The following is a 12,959-nucleotide window of genomic DNA, read 5'->3' on the forward strand; positions in this document are numbered from 1 at the left end:
ATGGTGTGGAATATCCTTCCGGCGTCCATATTTCCTGCCACATAAAACGTAAATACCTTCAAGGTAAGAGTGAATAAGCAACTTCTAGGCAACTACGCACTACCCTAGATTTAATCTTTGCTTATTCTTGTAAGCCTATCTCGCTGTAAAAACCATAGATACCTTTCTAAATGACTTATCAATATCATCAAATTTCTTAGCCTCTTCAGGCAACTGAGTACGAATGTCGCCTCCAACGAATATCCCTTCAAGATAAAGCCATTTCCTCTGCGTTGCCAGCCATTCCTCGATCACCTCCGATATAAGGGAAAGACGTCGCTCCCAAGTTTGCACTACAGTCAGGAATGGCCCAATGAATCTGAAATTGAATCACTTTAAGAGCGATCACGCACTCATCTAGTACGAATTAAAGGTGTATGGCAGTTTTTATTAAACATATACCCCTCGCATCGTACCGGAACGCAAAATCGCTTGGTGGCATGGCTTAGCTGGTAGGGTGGTAACTAGCCTCGGCCGAAGTCTCCTACCATACCAGACCAGCGAAAATTTAGAAATTATAAAATTCCAAATTTTTCCTGCCAGGAATCGAACCCGGGACCTTCCCACTAATAAGACCACACTGCGGCAGGGAGGTTTTCAAAATCGCTTTGACTGCAAGAGAGTGTTGCTGAGTGTTGATAGCTCTTGTCGCAACGACAAAGTCACTTACTGCGATGCTGCCATGCTCTGCAGAGCCATAGCATCGTCGTCTACCTTCGCGATGATCTCGTCGCAAGGGTTGAGCGTGTAGCCACGGTCTTCGCCACGGTTGAAATGCTTGGTCACCGAGAACGTAATGTTCGCCCATGTCTCTTGGACATCCCGTACGCCGCGCTCGATTGCTAATTCCTGATACATTAACAAATAAAAGTTCATATCTCAAACATAAAGGACACGTTTTGCGTCATCATTTCTCACATGCATGGCTAAGGTTTGGTGCGATATGTATTTTCTAACAATTACAACCCGGGTATCTATAAAACAAGAGTGCATAGGCATCTTCTAGGTAAACGCGTCCCATTTTAGGACACATCACTTTCCATCAGGTGTAATTGTGGTCAAGCGTTTGCCTAAAATGAATAAACAAAAGTCTGAGTTACTAGCTTATGTCCACAACTTCGTCCGAAATTTTACTCTATTCAGGATTGAATTTTCAAAAACCCTTTCTTAGTGAATGTCTACCTTATAATAGTTATCTGCATGCAAAATTTCAGCCCGATCTGTGCAGTAGTTTGAGTTGTGCGTTGATACCTATATATGTCAGTCACCTATCCTTTTACATAATTATTTAAAGTACCTAGTGAAACTTTTTCTTAGCAATTCAGTTTACCTTAATTGCATGGTTGACGATTTCTTCAGCAACATCCTGGTACTTGTGCAACTCCATAGCAAACATGTTTTCTAAGGTAAATCTGTCCGGTGACATATCGAATGATTGACCTGCAAAATTATCACCTATTTATCTTATATTCTGATTGTAATAACCTTGAGAACCTTAATTTGGAGAAACTTGAAAGTACCAAATTGAATTTTGATACAACAGATTAATCATTCGTAAAAATTGGAAAAATAGTTAAAGTCGATATGAGTGGCTATTCGGCTTGAACGAATAAACCATTTCGGTTATAACATATTATAACATATAGTTATAAGTACACAAATCTGTCAATTAATACATTATACGGGCTGTAATAAGGAACGCTAGCAAAAACTAACTATTATTATACCTACTGGCACCTGGTACCTAAACACAATCCAATACCAATAACCATTAGCCTTATAAGAATCGGTACTTGTAGTTTTAGTAGATACTTTTGACGGGTCAAAAACACCTGTAAAAGTTTATTTGAGAACTAAATCTTTCTATTTCTATTTCAACACCTGTTTTTTCCATCAGCTCCTTCCAATGACGTTCACGCATTGCTTCGTTCTTAAGTGACACCATAAGTGGGACTACATTCTTGAACTGTTTCATTTTCGTATCTAACATGACACCAATAGGACTGAGACGAACGTTTTTCGCTAGCTTCCTGAAATGTGAAAATGATCTCATACATATTTCTACGACATAGCTCTACGAGTTACGAAGCTGTAGTGGCAATGGGCGCATAGGTTGAAAAACCGATATACGTTGGGCTCCCAAGGTGTTGGAATGGCGACCTCACACCAAAAAGCGCAGTGTTGGAAGACCTCCTACTTGGTGGACAGACATCAAGTGAGTCGCAGGGAGCCGCTAAATTCAGGTGGCGTAAGACCGTGGTGTGTCTTTTTTGGCTATTCCTAGGTGGAAAAATATGTCGCTGTCTAAATCTTGCTGTACATCCGGCACCAGTTTTTCCTTCTACTTTTATATTATCTTGATACCTTTAAGTCAAGAGTGACTCTAGGCAAGCGCGCTCCATCTTAGACTGCATCATCACTTGATAGTCTGTAGGTCTGATTGCAGCCAAGTGCTAGTCTATCTGTATGTATAACATTCAAAGACCCCGACCGACTGACTGTGCTGACTTGTATATCAACGCACAGCCTAGTGGCCTACACCGCTGGTCCTACAGACATGAAATTTGGAGGGTGTGTTCTTTGTAAAGAGTAGGTATCCACTAAGAAAGGATTTTTCAAAATTCCACTCTAAGTAGGTTAAATGGGGGTTTGAAATTTATGTAGTCCACGCGGACGAAGTCGCGAGCATATGCTGGTAAATAAATGAATACACAGTGAAATGACCAAACCAATTTTTGTTATTACTGGTGTGGAGCATAATTAATTGTCATAGTAGGTACAGTAAATTTTAAAGAGGTAATTTTTTTATAATAAAAAATCACTGAACAGTGTGTAAAAATATCAACTTAACATTAGATACCAGAACAAACTAACATAGAAATTGGACAGTCAAATCATACTGAACTATTTCAGTCAATTGGACTTTCAGCAAGATGCAACTTTTACAAGACTATTTTGCAAATGCAATGGCTATAAGTATTTACCAACATTTACCTATATTCTTTGAAGAACTGATCAATACCGTCAACCAGAGCCTGTGGATTTAAATTGACCCACAAAGTCTTGGCCCATAGCTCTCTGGCGTTCTTTTGTGCCTTGTAAATTTTGTAAATATGATCCATGGCTTGGAAGTCGGTCTTCGCTCGGTTGAACGTAGAGAAATCTGCGAGCGGATTGTCGAAAAGCTGTTCCGCTTGTTGAAGCGTTCTCTTTCTTGATTCCAGTTCATCAAAGTATTTGGTATATTCCTGTAAAATGATATAAGTATCTGATATCAAATTTATGATTACACCTAAATTTATTATAAACTATAATTAATATTTTTCTTAAATACATGAATAAGTATTATTATTATAAACTAGCTTATGCTCGCGACTTCGTCCGCGTGGACTACACAAATTTCAAACCCCTATTTCACCACCTTAGGGTTTGAATGTTCAAAAATCCTTTCTAAGCGGATGCATACGTCATAATAGCTATCTGCATGCCAAATTTCAGCCTGATCCTTCCAGTAGTTTGAGCTGTGCGTTGATAGATCAGTCAGTCAGTCACCTTTTCCTTTTATTTATTTAGATTTAGACAACAAAATCAAAGGATTTTTGATTAAAAATAAACTTATGTAAAAAGTACAGTTTGGAGGCGCCGGGTATCGATCCCGGTACCTCTCGCATGCTAAGCGAGCGCTCTACCATCTGAGCTACGCCCCCTGATGGAATCATATACGAAATATTACAATATTACACGTATAGTTAATATTAAAATAATGTTAGTTATACATAACTCCGAGTATGCAGTGAAAGTAAGTACGTGACCTTTTAAACATAATAATAACCTACCTATTTGTTTGAAATTCTTTACTATACATATCAAAATATAATGTATATAAGCGAACTTAATACCTAGAGGTATTCTCTTCCAAATACCCTTTGGTAATTGGGACAGGGTGGTAGAAACAGTGCGTAAATAGAGGAAACGAAATAAAGGAAAAAAAATCATACATACTCAATAGATAATACAGTGAAATGTAACATAATATAAATTTAAATATAACAAATAATGTTTTTAATGTAATTGGTACTGCATCAATTGTTATTTGTATAAGAGAATAAATATTGTAAAAATAAAATTGCATACAAACAAGTCGATCAGTTATTTTAATAGTTCCAGCATACTTGAATAAGTAAGCAAGAATATTACGAAACTAAAGTAGTTTTTGTGAAAGGTCACGTACTTTCACGGCGTGGCGTACGAGTATAAAGTACAAATTATTTGTTTTAATTTGTATCGGGGGGCGTAGCTCAGATGGTAGAGCGCTCGCTTAGCATGCGAGAGGTACCGGGATCGATACCCGGCGCCTCCAAAGATTACTTTTTGACCAAAAAAATTTGAAGATTCGAGATTAATACTCCCCTCTTTTCCGTAGAAAAAAGAACTTGCATTCTTTTGCTCACAGTATAAACGACATCATAAGTAGACCTCGTTATCTTATCGTAAACTAGTTTATACCCACGACTTCATCCGCGTGGACTACTCAAATTTCGAACTCCTATTTTAAACCCTTAGGGATTGAATTTTCAAAAATCCTTTCTTAGCGGATGTCTACGTTATAATAGCTATCTGCATGCCAAATTTCAGCCCAATCCGTCCAGTAGCTTGAGCTGTGCGTTGATAGGTCAGTCAATCAGTCAGTCGCCTTTTCGTTTTATATATGTACTAGATGATGCGCGCGACTTCGTACGCGTGGATTTAGGTTTTTAAAAATCATGTGGGAGCTCTTCAATTTTCCGGGATAAAAAGTAGCATATGTCCTTCCCCGGGATGCAAGTTATCTCTGTACCAAATTTCGTCAAAATCGGTTGAACGGTTGAGCCGTGAAAAGCTAGCAGACAGACAGACAGACAGACACATTTTCGCATTTATAATATTAGTATGGATTTAGATTTAGATGATAATATTTCAGTAGTAGGTAAGTAAAAGTAAGGGACAAAATGCGGTGGGAGTCCGGCAATGAAACAATAGTTACGCATTCATATTCATTTATAATATTATGTCACCGCCCTGTCAATTGAATTTAGATGCATGATCAATAAAAAAAAATTACCTCCATTAACAATAGTCCCCTATCCAAATCTTCTCCAACAGTACCAGGTCCTTCCCGATCAAACTTCTCCACAAATTCATCCAACTCTATAAGGAACTTGGATATCTCTACGACGTTCATCTTGGAGAACTTCTCCTTAGTTTGCTCCAAAGTATTGCCACGGAACAGTGAAGTCTGATACAAACTGCCCCAGGATGATTCTAAATTTTTGGCAAACGTCAAATCATCATCTTGCACCTGAAATAGAATTCTCATCATCACCATTATGATCAACCCATCGAAGGCTCACTAAGAATCTTTTCAAGAAATCCCATATCCTTATTCATGAAATTCTCTTGACTAGAGAAGTCGTGGTCGTCATGAAGCGAGACATTTTTAGGGACATATGTGTGCCTTACTTCTCTTTGCTGGTCCTCAGCTCGTTACACTCATGCAAGAGACTATGGCCACATACCATATTATCAAATGTGGAACCCAAAATATTCAAAGTTTTAACAATAATTTTACTCATCAACACCCCGAAAACTTAGACTTTATGTGACGTTTGCCCCAAAAGAGTAGCCTTGGTTGCTTAAGAGCATGGCGAGAAATAGCATAATATTTAAAAAAACTGACTGCAAGCTCCACTAGAACATAATAAGTACTGAAAGAAGATGAAATTAGTTACAAATTACTACTCCAACAGATTCTCTGCAATTTAACCGTGAGCAATAACTTTAGATATTAGTGGCAGTCACTTTATTAATTCTTTTTAGGGTTCCGTACCTCAAAAAGAAAAAAGGAACCCTTATAGGATCACTTTGTTGTCTGTCTGTCTGTCAAGAAACCTACAGGGTACTTCCCGTTGACCTAGAATCATGAAATTTGGCAAGGTAGGTTGGTCTTATAGCTGACATTCGGGGAAAAATCTGAAAACCGTGAATTTGTGGTTACATCACACAAAAAAAATTAAATTGGGGTCATGAACTAATAATTAGTATTTTCAATTTTCTAAGTTAGATAACTATATCAAGTGCGGTATCATATAAAAGGTCTTCGCCTGTGTATTCTAAAACAGATTATTATTTATTTTTATGCATCATAGTTTTTGAATTATCGTGCAAAATTTCGAAAAAATACGACTGTAGTACGGAACTCTTGTTGTTGCGCGAGCCTGACTCGCACTTGGCCGGTTTTTTTTTCTGAAGTCAAAGTATAAAATCAACAAATAAAAGGACTCACCTCAATACCATGTTGTTGTAGCATGTGAAAGATTTCTTGCATGTTCTTATACTTAACTTCAGCGGTGATCGTCATTTGTTGGACGAGGGTGATTGTCGCCATCACCAGTTTGAAGTCCTCGAGCCCTTTGATATTCATGTTCATCGTTGTGCGAAGGGACTGCAATCATAATATTGCACTGTTCGTAAATTGATAACCAGATAACTTTATGTGGGTAAAGGGAACACAAAAAAAGCTGTGATAGCCTAGCGGTTAGGACGTCCGCCTTCTAATCGGAGGTCGGGGGTTCGATCCCGGGCACGCACCCCTAACTTTTCGGAATTATGTGCGTTTTAAGTAATTAAATATCACTTGCTTTAACAGTGGAGGAAAACATCGTGTGGAAACCTGCATGCCTGAGAGTTCTCCATAATGTGTGAAGTCTGCCAATCCGCAAATGGCCAGCGTGGTAGACTATGGCAAAAACCCTTCTCACTCTGAGTGGAGACCTGTGCTCTGTAGTGAGCCGGTGATGGGTTGATCATGCGGATGATCATGATGAAGGGAACACAACATAATATGCCGTGCAAAGTAGCGTGCTGCTTAGTAGGAAAGCAAACCCTGGTATAAGCTGAGACAACGGAAGATGTGGATAGCACTTAAAATGTAAAGAAAAACCAATCCAAAATAATTATCTGTAAATTGCTTTATACCGTACCTAATATCGAAAGTAAAAAAATTGAAAAACCAAATTTTTCAAGCAATCTGTTCCTTGCATCTCTTCGAAACCTTTTAAAAACCGGCCAAGTGCGAATCAGACTCGCGCACTGAGTGTTCCGTAGTACAAGCGTATTTTATCGTCATTTTGCACGATAAATCAAAAACTACTAAGTAACTAGATCTCGTTCAAACCAATTTTCGTTGGAAGTTTGCATGGTAATGTACATCATATATTTTTTTTAGTTTTATCATCTCTTATTTTAGAAGTTACAGGGGGGACACATTTTACCACTTTCGAAGTGTCTCTCGCGCAAACTATTCCGTTTAGAAAAAAATGATATTAAAAACCTCAATATCATTTTTGAAGACCTATCCATAGATACCCCACACATAATATGGGTTTGATGAAACAAATAATTTTGAGTTTCAGTTCTAAGTATGGGGGACCCCAAAATTTATTGTTTTTTTTTCTATTTTTGTGTAAAAATCTTAATGCGGTTTACAGAATACGTCTACTTACCAAGTTTCAACAGTATGGCTCTTATAGTTTCGGAGAAAAGTGGCTGTGACATACGGACGGACAGACGGACAGACAGACGGACAGACAAACATGACGAATCTATAAGGGTTCCGTTTTGTTACCATTTGGCTACGGAACCCTAAAAAGTGCTTTGTTTGTATTATCAAAATATTATACAGATTATAAAATACCTCAATTTGATTTTTCAAATCATACATATTCATCCTAGTCTTCGAGGCGATACATTGGCCAAGTATATTTTTCCACTCTTGCGCATGCCCTTGCACTTGTTGAATGATAGGACGTAAGTTCACTCTTACAGCGCCAATGTCAACAAAATTCACGTGGTTATTCAAATCTGCTATAATGTCCTCAAAAAAGAAAAACTTTTCATCATACTTCTGTATTTGCTCGTGTTTTTGAATATACTTTTCGCAAGAGAGATTTTTGTCGAATGCCCAAAGATGCTGATACTTTTGCCATCTGTGAAAAGTATTTACTTATATTATATTTTGCCAAAAAATTTTAAAAATTTATAGATTAGCTTCTAATACGGAGCGCTTTCAAAAACAAACATCATTTTAATATACAAATAATTCAAGGGCGCTTTTCTGTGCTACTTGTAAAAAGTAAAAATCTATGTAATAAGTTGCATCGTCCCTGTGAGACTTATTCTGTTTATCCCATAAAATAGCCCGTTCGTCCGTCAGTGTGTCTACCTCAGACTAAAAACTTATATATTTCGCCCAAGTTGGATAGGAACACAGTTTCCGAGTATCCACCCTATGGTGGCTGTTTTAGGGTGGATAAACGGAATAAGTAAAATAAGCTCCTTCTCACTTTTGAATGTAGGCATTTATATCTTGAGTAAGTCGGTAAATAGTATCTTGTATCAGGAGCGTGACGTCATTGATTGAAACCACTCGCAGTACGTCCTCGAAATAGGAAAACACGTAGAATTCATTCCCAGTAGTTTCAGCTATCTTTTGCGGCGGACATGGAAGACATGTTTTTTTCATCCAACGAGTAAATACAGTTAACCTAAAAGAAGATTGATTATAGCTTGAGTAAATCGATCCATTTATACTAGGGTCAGAATTCAGATGCATGACAGGCTTTACCAACTTTACACTGTTTGTTTGGACTTTGGATCAAAACTTTACCTTAACCTTATTCATGCAGATATGGCTTTATCGTTTTATCCACCAGCGGCCACTCGGTGTATACTCGGATATGCCGGTCTGATCCCGGACGGTAATAATATGGATGGCGCTGCCGACATGTTATTACTTACATAATATGTATGTACCTATATTATTTTTAGTCCGGGTGGATGGACGGTCATATGTTTCTGAGTATACTCACCTTAGGGTGGATGTTTTAGGGTGGATAAATAGATTAAGCCGGAGGTATAAATTCTGACTGTACTGACGCGCGATTTTGTTATAAATAAAGAAAATGGATTTTATCTAGGTTTTTTATATGAAGAAAAACAGTAGACAATACCTATTAAGGAAATGTTTGATATTATAACCCAGGATATTGCAGACTTCTGCAGGCGTTGGTCGCATGGTGATATCAGGTGGTACCAACACAGTGTCGACTTGGAAGAGAGGCGTTTTTTCGCTTAGCGCTAATTGAAAGTCTTGAAGGTTTTCCAAAGTTAATCTGAAAAATGTCAATAGGTAAAATGGATTCCATTGATGTGCTTACCAAATTTTATTCCAACTTAAATCATTATTTACAATAATTCTAATATAATCCAGGCTATTTTTATATTTCGTCAAAAGCTTAACTCCAGCTTGGCTTTGGCAATTCAACCAAAGTAAAAATTCGTGCCTAGAGGATATCTATTTTTTTCTTTTCGTTTCGCAACTTTTTGAACTAAGAAAATCCTTTTTTATTCCATTCCAAGTTAGCCCTTGACTGCAATCAATCTGGTGAAGTGATGATGCAGTCAAAGATGCAAGCGGGCGAACTTGGTAGGGGTATGACAGTTTTATTAAAACCATATCCGTTATCGGTATCTATACCGGAACACAAAATCGCTTGGCGGCACAGTTTTGTCGGTAGGCAGGTAATTAGCCACGGACGTAGCCTTTCGCCAGATTAGACCAGAGACACAATTTAGAAATTATAAATTCCCAAACTGTCCCTGACGGGAATCGAATATACGGCCTCCCACTCATAAAACCACAGAGGTCACCACTACGCCGGGGAGGTCGTCAAAACCAAACTTACGTCACAAGACATTTAAAAATTTTCTTCTCCCAGAAGGTGTAGTAAGAGGACATGACAGCTGATCGTCCAGTGCTGGTGCCCAGGATCAGATACTCCAGTTTCATCAGGTTGGGTCCAATACGATCGTACAGGTGGGAGAGCATCGCCACGCGGTCCAGACGTTCGTTTTCAACTTCAACGAAGTAAGTCTAGATAGATAAATACTTTATTCTACAGTGATAGAGCACATAAAATATAGTTTAAAACTACGCTTGCAAAGGCGACCTTATTGCTTACAGAGTCAAAGTAATCTCCACCAGGCAACGTCTCCTAAAGAGGCCTAGGTTTAAAGAAGAAATTTTGGAAAATACAATATTGTATACTAGCTGATGCCCGCGACTTCGTACGCGTGAATTTAGGTTTTTAAAAAACCTGCGGGAACTCTTTGATTTCCCGATATAAAAAGTAGCCTATGTCACTCTCCAGGTCTTTAACTATACCCATGCAAAAATCACATCGATCCGTTGATCCATTGCGACGTGACTGAAGGACAAACCGTCAAACCAACAAACAAATACACTTTCACATTTATAATATGGGTACTGATTGACATCAGATGGCGCTTCTCAAACAAGATCAAACAACCACCAAGTGGTATTAGTTCTAAGTTCTTGGTATTAGAATGGAATAAATCCTCGGGAGGAAAACCTTCCTATTGTAGGTACGGTCGAGCACGCACACCGCTCCCGTACAACACCAAGGAGCAGGATGAATATTAATGTATCTACCACATATTACACTACCTTACAGGGATAAAGCCAGGTATCATCTGACTCTCCAGTTACAGGATCAACGTAGTTTTCCGGTCGGACAAGTGGGAACAAGTCGAACTCCGCTATCTGATCTAACAAGGACTGGATTTCTTTCTCAACCATTTTCAATTGTTGGTAAACAGCCTTCAGAGAGTTCTCACCTTCAAAATACAGGATTATAAAGCCTAGCGTCCATAAACTCGCTGAATCAAAATGTCATTGAAGAAATCTCGGCGTGACAAATTTCTTTGCAAAAATGTTGCAGTTTTACAAGAAATCATCATGACCATCATGATCAACCCATCGCCGGCTCACTACAGAGCACGGGTCTCCTCTCAGAGTGCGAAGTGTTTTGGCCATAGTCTACCACGCTGGCCATGTGCGGATTGGTAGAATACTTTACAAGACTAGTTTACAAGAAATACATGAATGCAAATTATTTGAGATACAATAAGGCAACCTTATGTGCTCTAGGTTCAACACTAAAGGGAAATAATTGTTTATGTTTATATTTAAGTAACTGATAAGAATTCTTTTGCTTTTATAATGTAAATTTTTCGTACTTATCTTTGTTTCGTTTAGGTATAATACAGATTTTTGTTTGCGTTTTGTAGATACCTTTAGTAATGTCCTTTATGTATTCATTAATTCCCAAAGCCGTCCACGTAATACTAGTCAGGCCCGGCAGTATGTGCCTCTCCATATCAAGTAGATGCTTTTTCATAAGATGTGTTTCAGAGGGACTCAAAGATTTATTAAGATTATTATATTTTGTAATAACGCTTGCTAGAGATTCTAGTTGGTAGTAAAGACGGGATTTTTGCATTGAATCATCTCTGATGTTGGATGGTAGATGAAACCCTGAAATTTTCAAGTTTTAATTGTGTAGAAATTGCAGATATTTTTTACTAGATGATGCCCGCGACTTCGTCCACGTGGATTCAGGTTTTTAAAAATCCCGTGGGAAGTCTTTATTTTTCCAGGATCAAAAGTAGCCTATGTCCTTCCCCGGGATGAGAGCGATATCTCTATACCAAATTTCATCAACATCGGTTAAACGAATGGGCCGTGAAAAGCTAGTAGACAGACAGACGGACATACAGACACTTTTGCATTTATAATATTAGTAATAGGTGTTTTTTTTTAATTAAAGAATACCGAGTTTCTCCATCAGTTCAGCTTCCTGTATAATTTGGAAAACGTGTTTGTTGAAATTGGGCTGAAACTCCAGGTCATACTCTTGCATCAGTTTGTGGACTGTCATATCACGCCAAGTTACGTGCGTCTGAAATAGAATATATCCATCATCATCATCATGATCAACCCATTACCGGCTCACTAGCACAGGACTTCGTTTGCGTGGATTTTGTTTATATAAAAATCCCGTGGGAACTCTTTGATTTTCCGGGATAAAAAGTAGCCTATGTCACTCTCCAGGTCTTTAACTGTAACCATGCAAAAATCACGCCAACCGATTGCTCTGTTGCAGCGTGATTGAAGGACAAACCAACAAACAAACACACTTTCGCTTTTATATGCGGCATCATCATCATGATCAACCCATTGCCGACTCACTACAGAGCACAGGTCTCAGAATGAGAAAGTTTCTGGCCATAGTCTACCATGCTGGCCAAGTGCGGATTGGCAGACTTCACACACCTTTGAGAACATTATGGAGAACTCTCAGGCATACAGGTTTCCTCACGATGTTTTCCATCACCGTTAAAGGAAATGATATTTAATTGCTTGAAACGTGCATAACTCTGAAAAGTCAGACATGCGTCCCCGGGATCGAACCCCCGACCTCTCGATTAGGAAGCGGACGTTTTAACCACCAGGCTATCACAGCTAAACAGAACGCCAAAACAGAATATATTTAAAGCCAATACGTAACTACGTTCTGTTTAGTATTTATTACTTGATGATGCCCGCAACTTCGTTCGCGTGGATTTAGGTGTTTAAAAATCCCGTAGGAACTTTTCGATTTTCCGGGATAAAAAGTAGCCTATGTCCTTCCCCGGGATGCAAGCTATATCTGTACCAAATTTCGTTAAAATCGGTTCAACGGCTGGGCCTTGAAAAGCTAGCAGACAGACAGACAGACACACTTTCGCATTTATAATATTAGTTTTGATGTATTCAGACGAGTGAATAAAGATTTATTTTTTAAAAATTTACCAATCCCTCCTTTGCTAAAAGTGATGTCGAACTTGGCGATTTAACATTTTGGTAGTGTTGCCCTGGGATTCGCATCAGCATTACTGCAAAAGCCAGAAAAAATCCCACATAAAAATAATTCGTCCAAAATAATTCATCCAAATTCAAAATTTAATAAGAGAAGGAAGGA

At 38.3% G+C, this 12,959-nt stretch overlaps 1 protein-coding gene and 2 non-coding genes across 3 annotated transcripts in view; 1 reads left to right on the forward strand and 2 right to left on the reverse strand.

Moving 5' to 3' along the window:
- Positions 1 to 12,959, reverse strand: part of Dhc98D (Dynein heavy chain at 89D) — an 83,393-nt gene that overhangs the window by 49,500 nt on the left and 20,934 nt on the right. The window contains exons 15-29 of the mRNA XM_034979551.2: positions 12,791 to 12,873; positions 11,771 to 11,897; positions 11,231 to 11,473; positions 10,604 to 10,773; positions 9,822 to 10,009; positions 9,087 to 9,248; positions 8,421 to 8,621; positions 7,772 to 8,063; positions 6,362 to 6,520; positions 5,141 to 5,377; positions 3,034 to 3,287; positions 1,921 to 2,069; positions 1,370 to 1,479; positions 710 to 888; positions 163 to 358 (exon numbers count right to left, since the gene is read on the reverse strand). Of these exons, the coding sequence (XP_034835442.2) occupies positions 163 to 358; positions 710 to 888; positions 1,370 to 1,479; positions 1,921 to 2,069; positions 3,034 to 3,287; positions 5,141 to 5,377; positions 6,362 to 6,520; positions 7,772 to 8,063; positions 8,421 to 8,621; positions 9,087 to 9,248; positions 9,822 to 10,009; positions 10,604 to 10,773; positions 11,231 to 11,473; positions 11,771 to 11,897; positions 12,791 to 12,873 (2,750 nt within the window). The remainder of the gene's footprint in view (positions 1 to 162; positions 359 to 709; positions 889 to 1,369; positions 1,480 to 1,920; positions 2,070 to 3,033; positions 3,288 to 5,140; positions 5,378 to 6,361; positions 6,521 to 7,771; positions 8,064 to 8,420; positions 8,622 to 9,086; positions 9,249 to 9,821; positions 10,010 to 10,603; positions 10,774 to 11,230; positions 11,474 to 11,770; positions 11,898 to 12,790; positions 12,874 to 12,959) is intronic.
- TRNAA-AGC (transfer RNA alanine (anticodon AGC)) lies at positions 3,674 to 3,746 on the reverse strand. Its single transcript has one exon. It is a non-coding gene; the product is annotated as a tRNA-Ala (tRNA).
- TRNAA-AGC (transfer RNA alanine (anticodon AGC)) lies at positions 4,327 to 4,399 on the forward strand. The gene has a single exon. It is a non-coding gene; the product is annotated as a tRNA-Ala (tRNA).

Source organism: Maniola hyperantus, chromosome 20, assembly GCF_902806685.2.
Source record: "Maniola hyperantus chromosome 20, iAphHyp1.2, whole genome shotgun sequence".
Taxonomy (NCBI): Eukaryota; Metazoa; Arthropoda; class Insecta; order Lepidoptera; family Nymphalidae; genus Maniola; species Maniola hyperantus.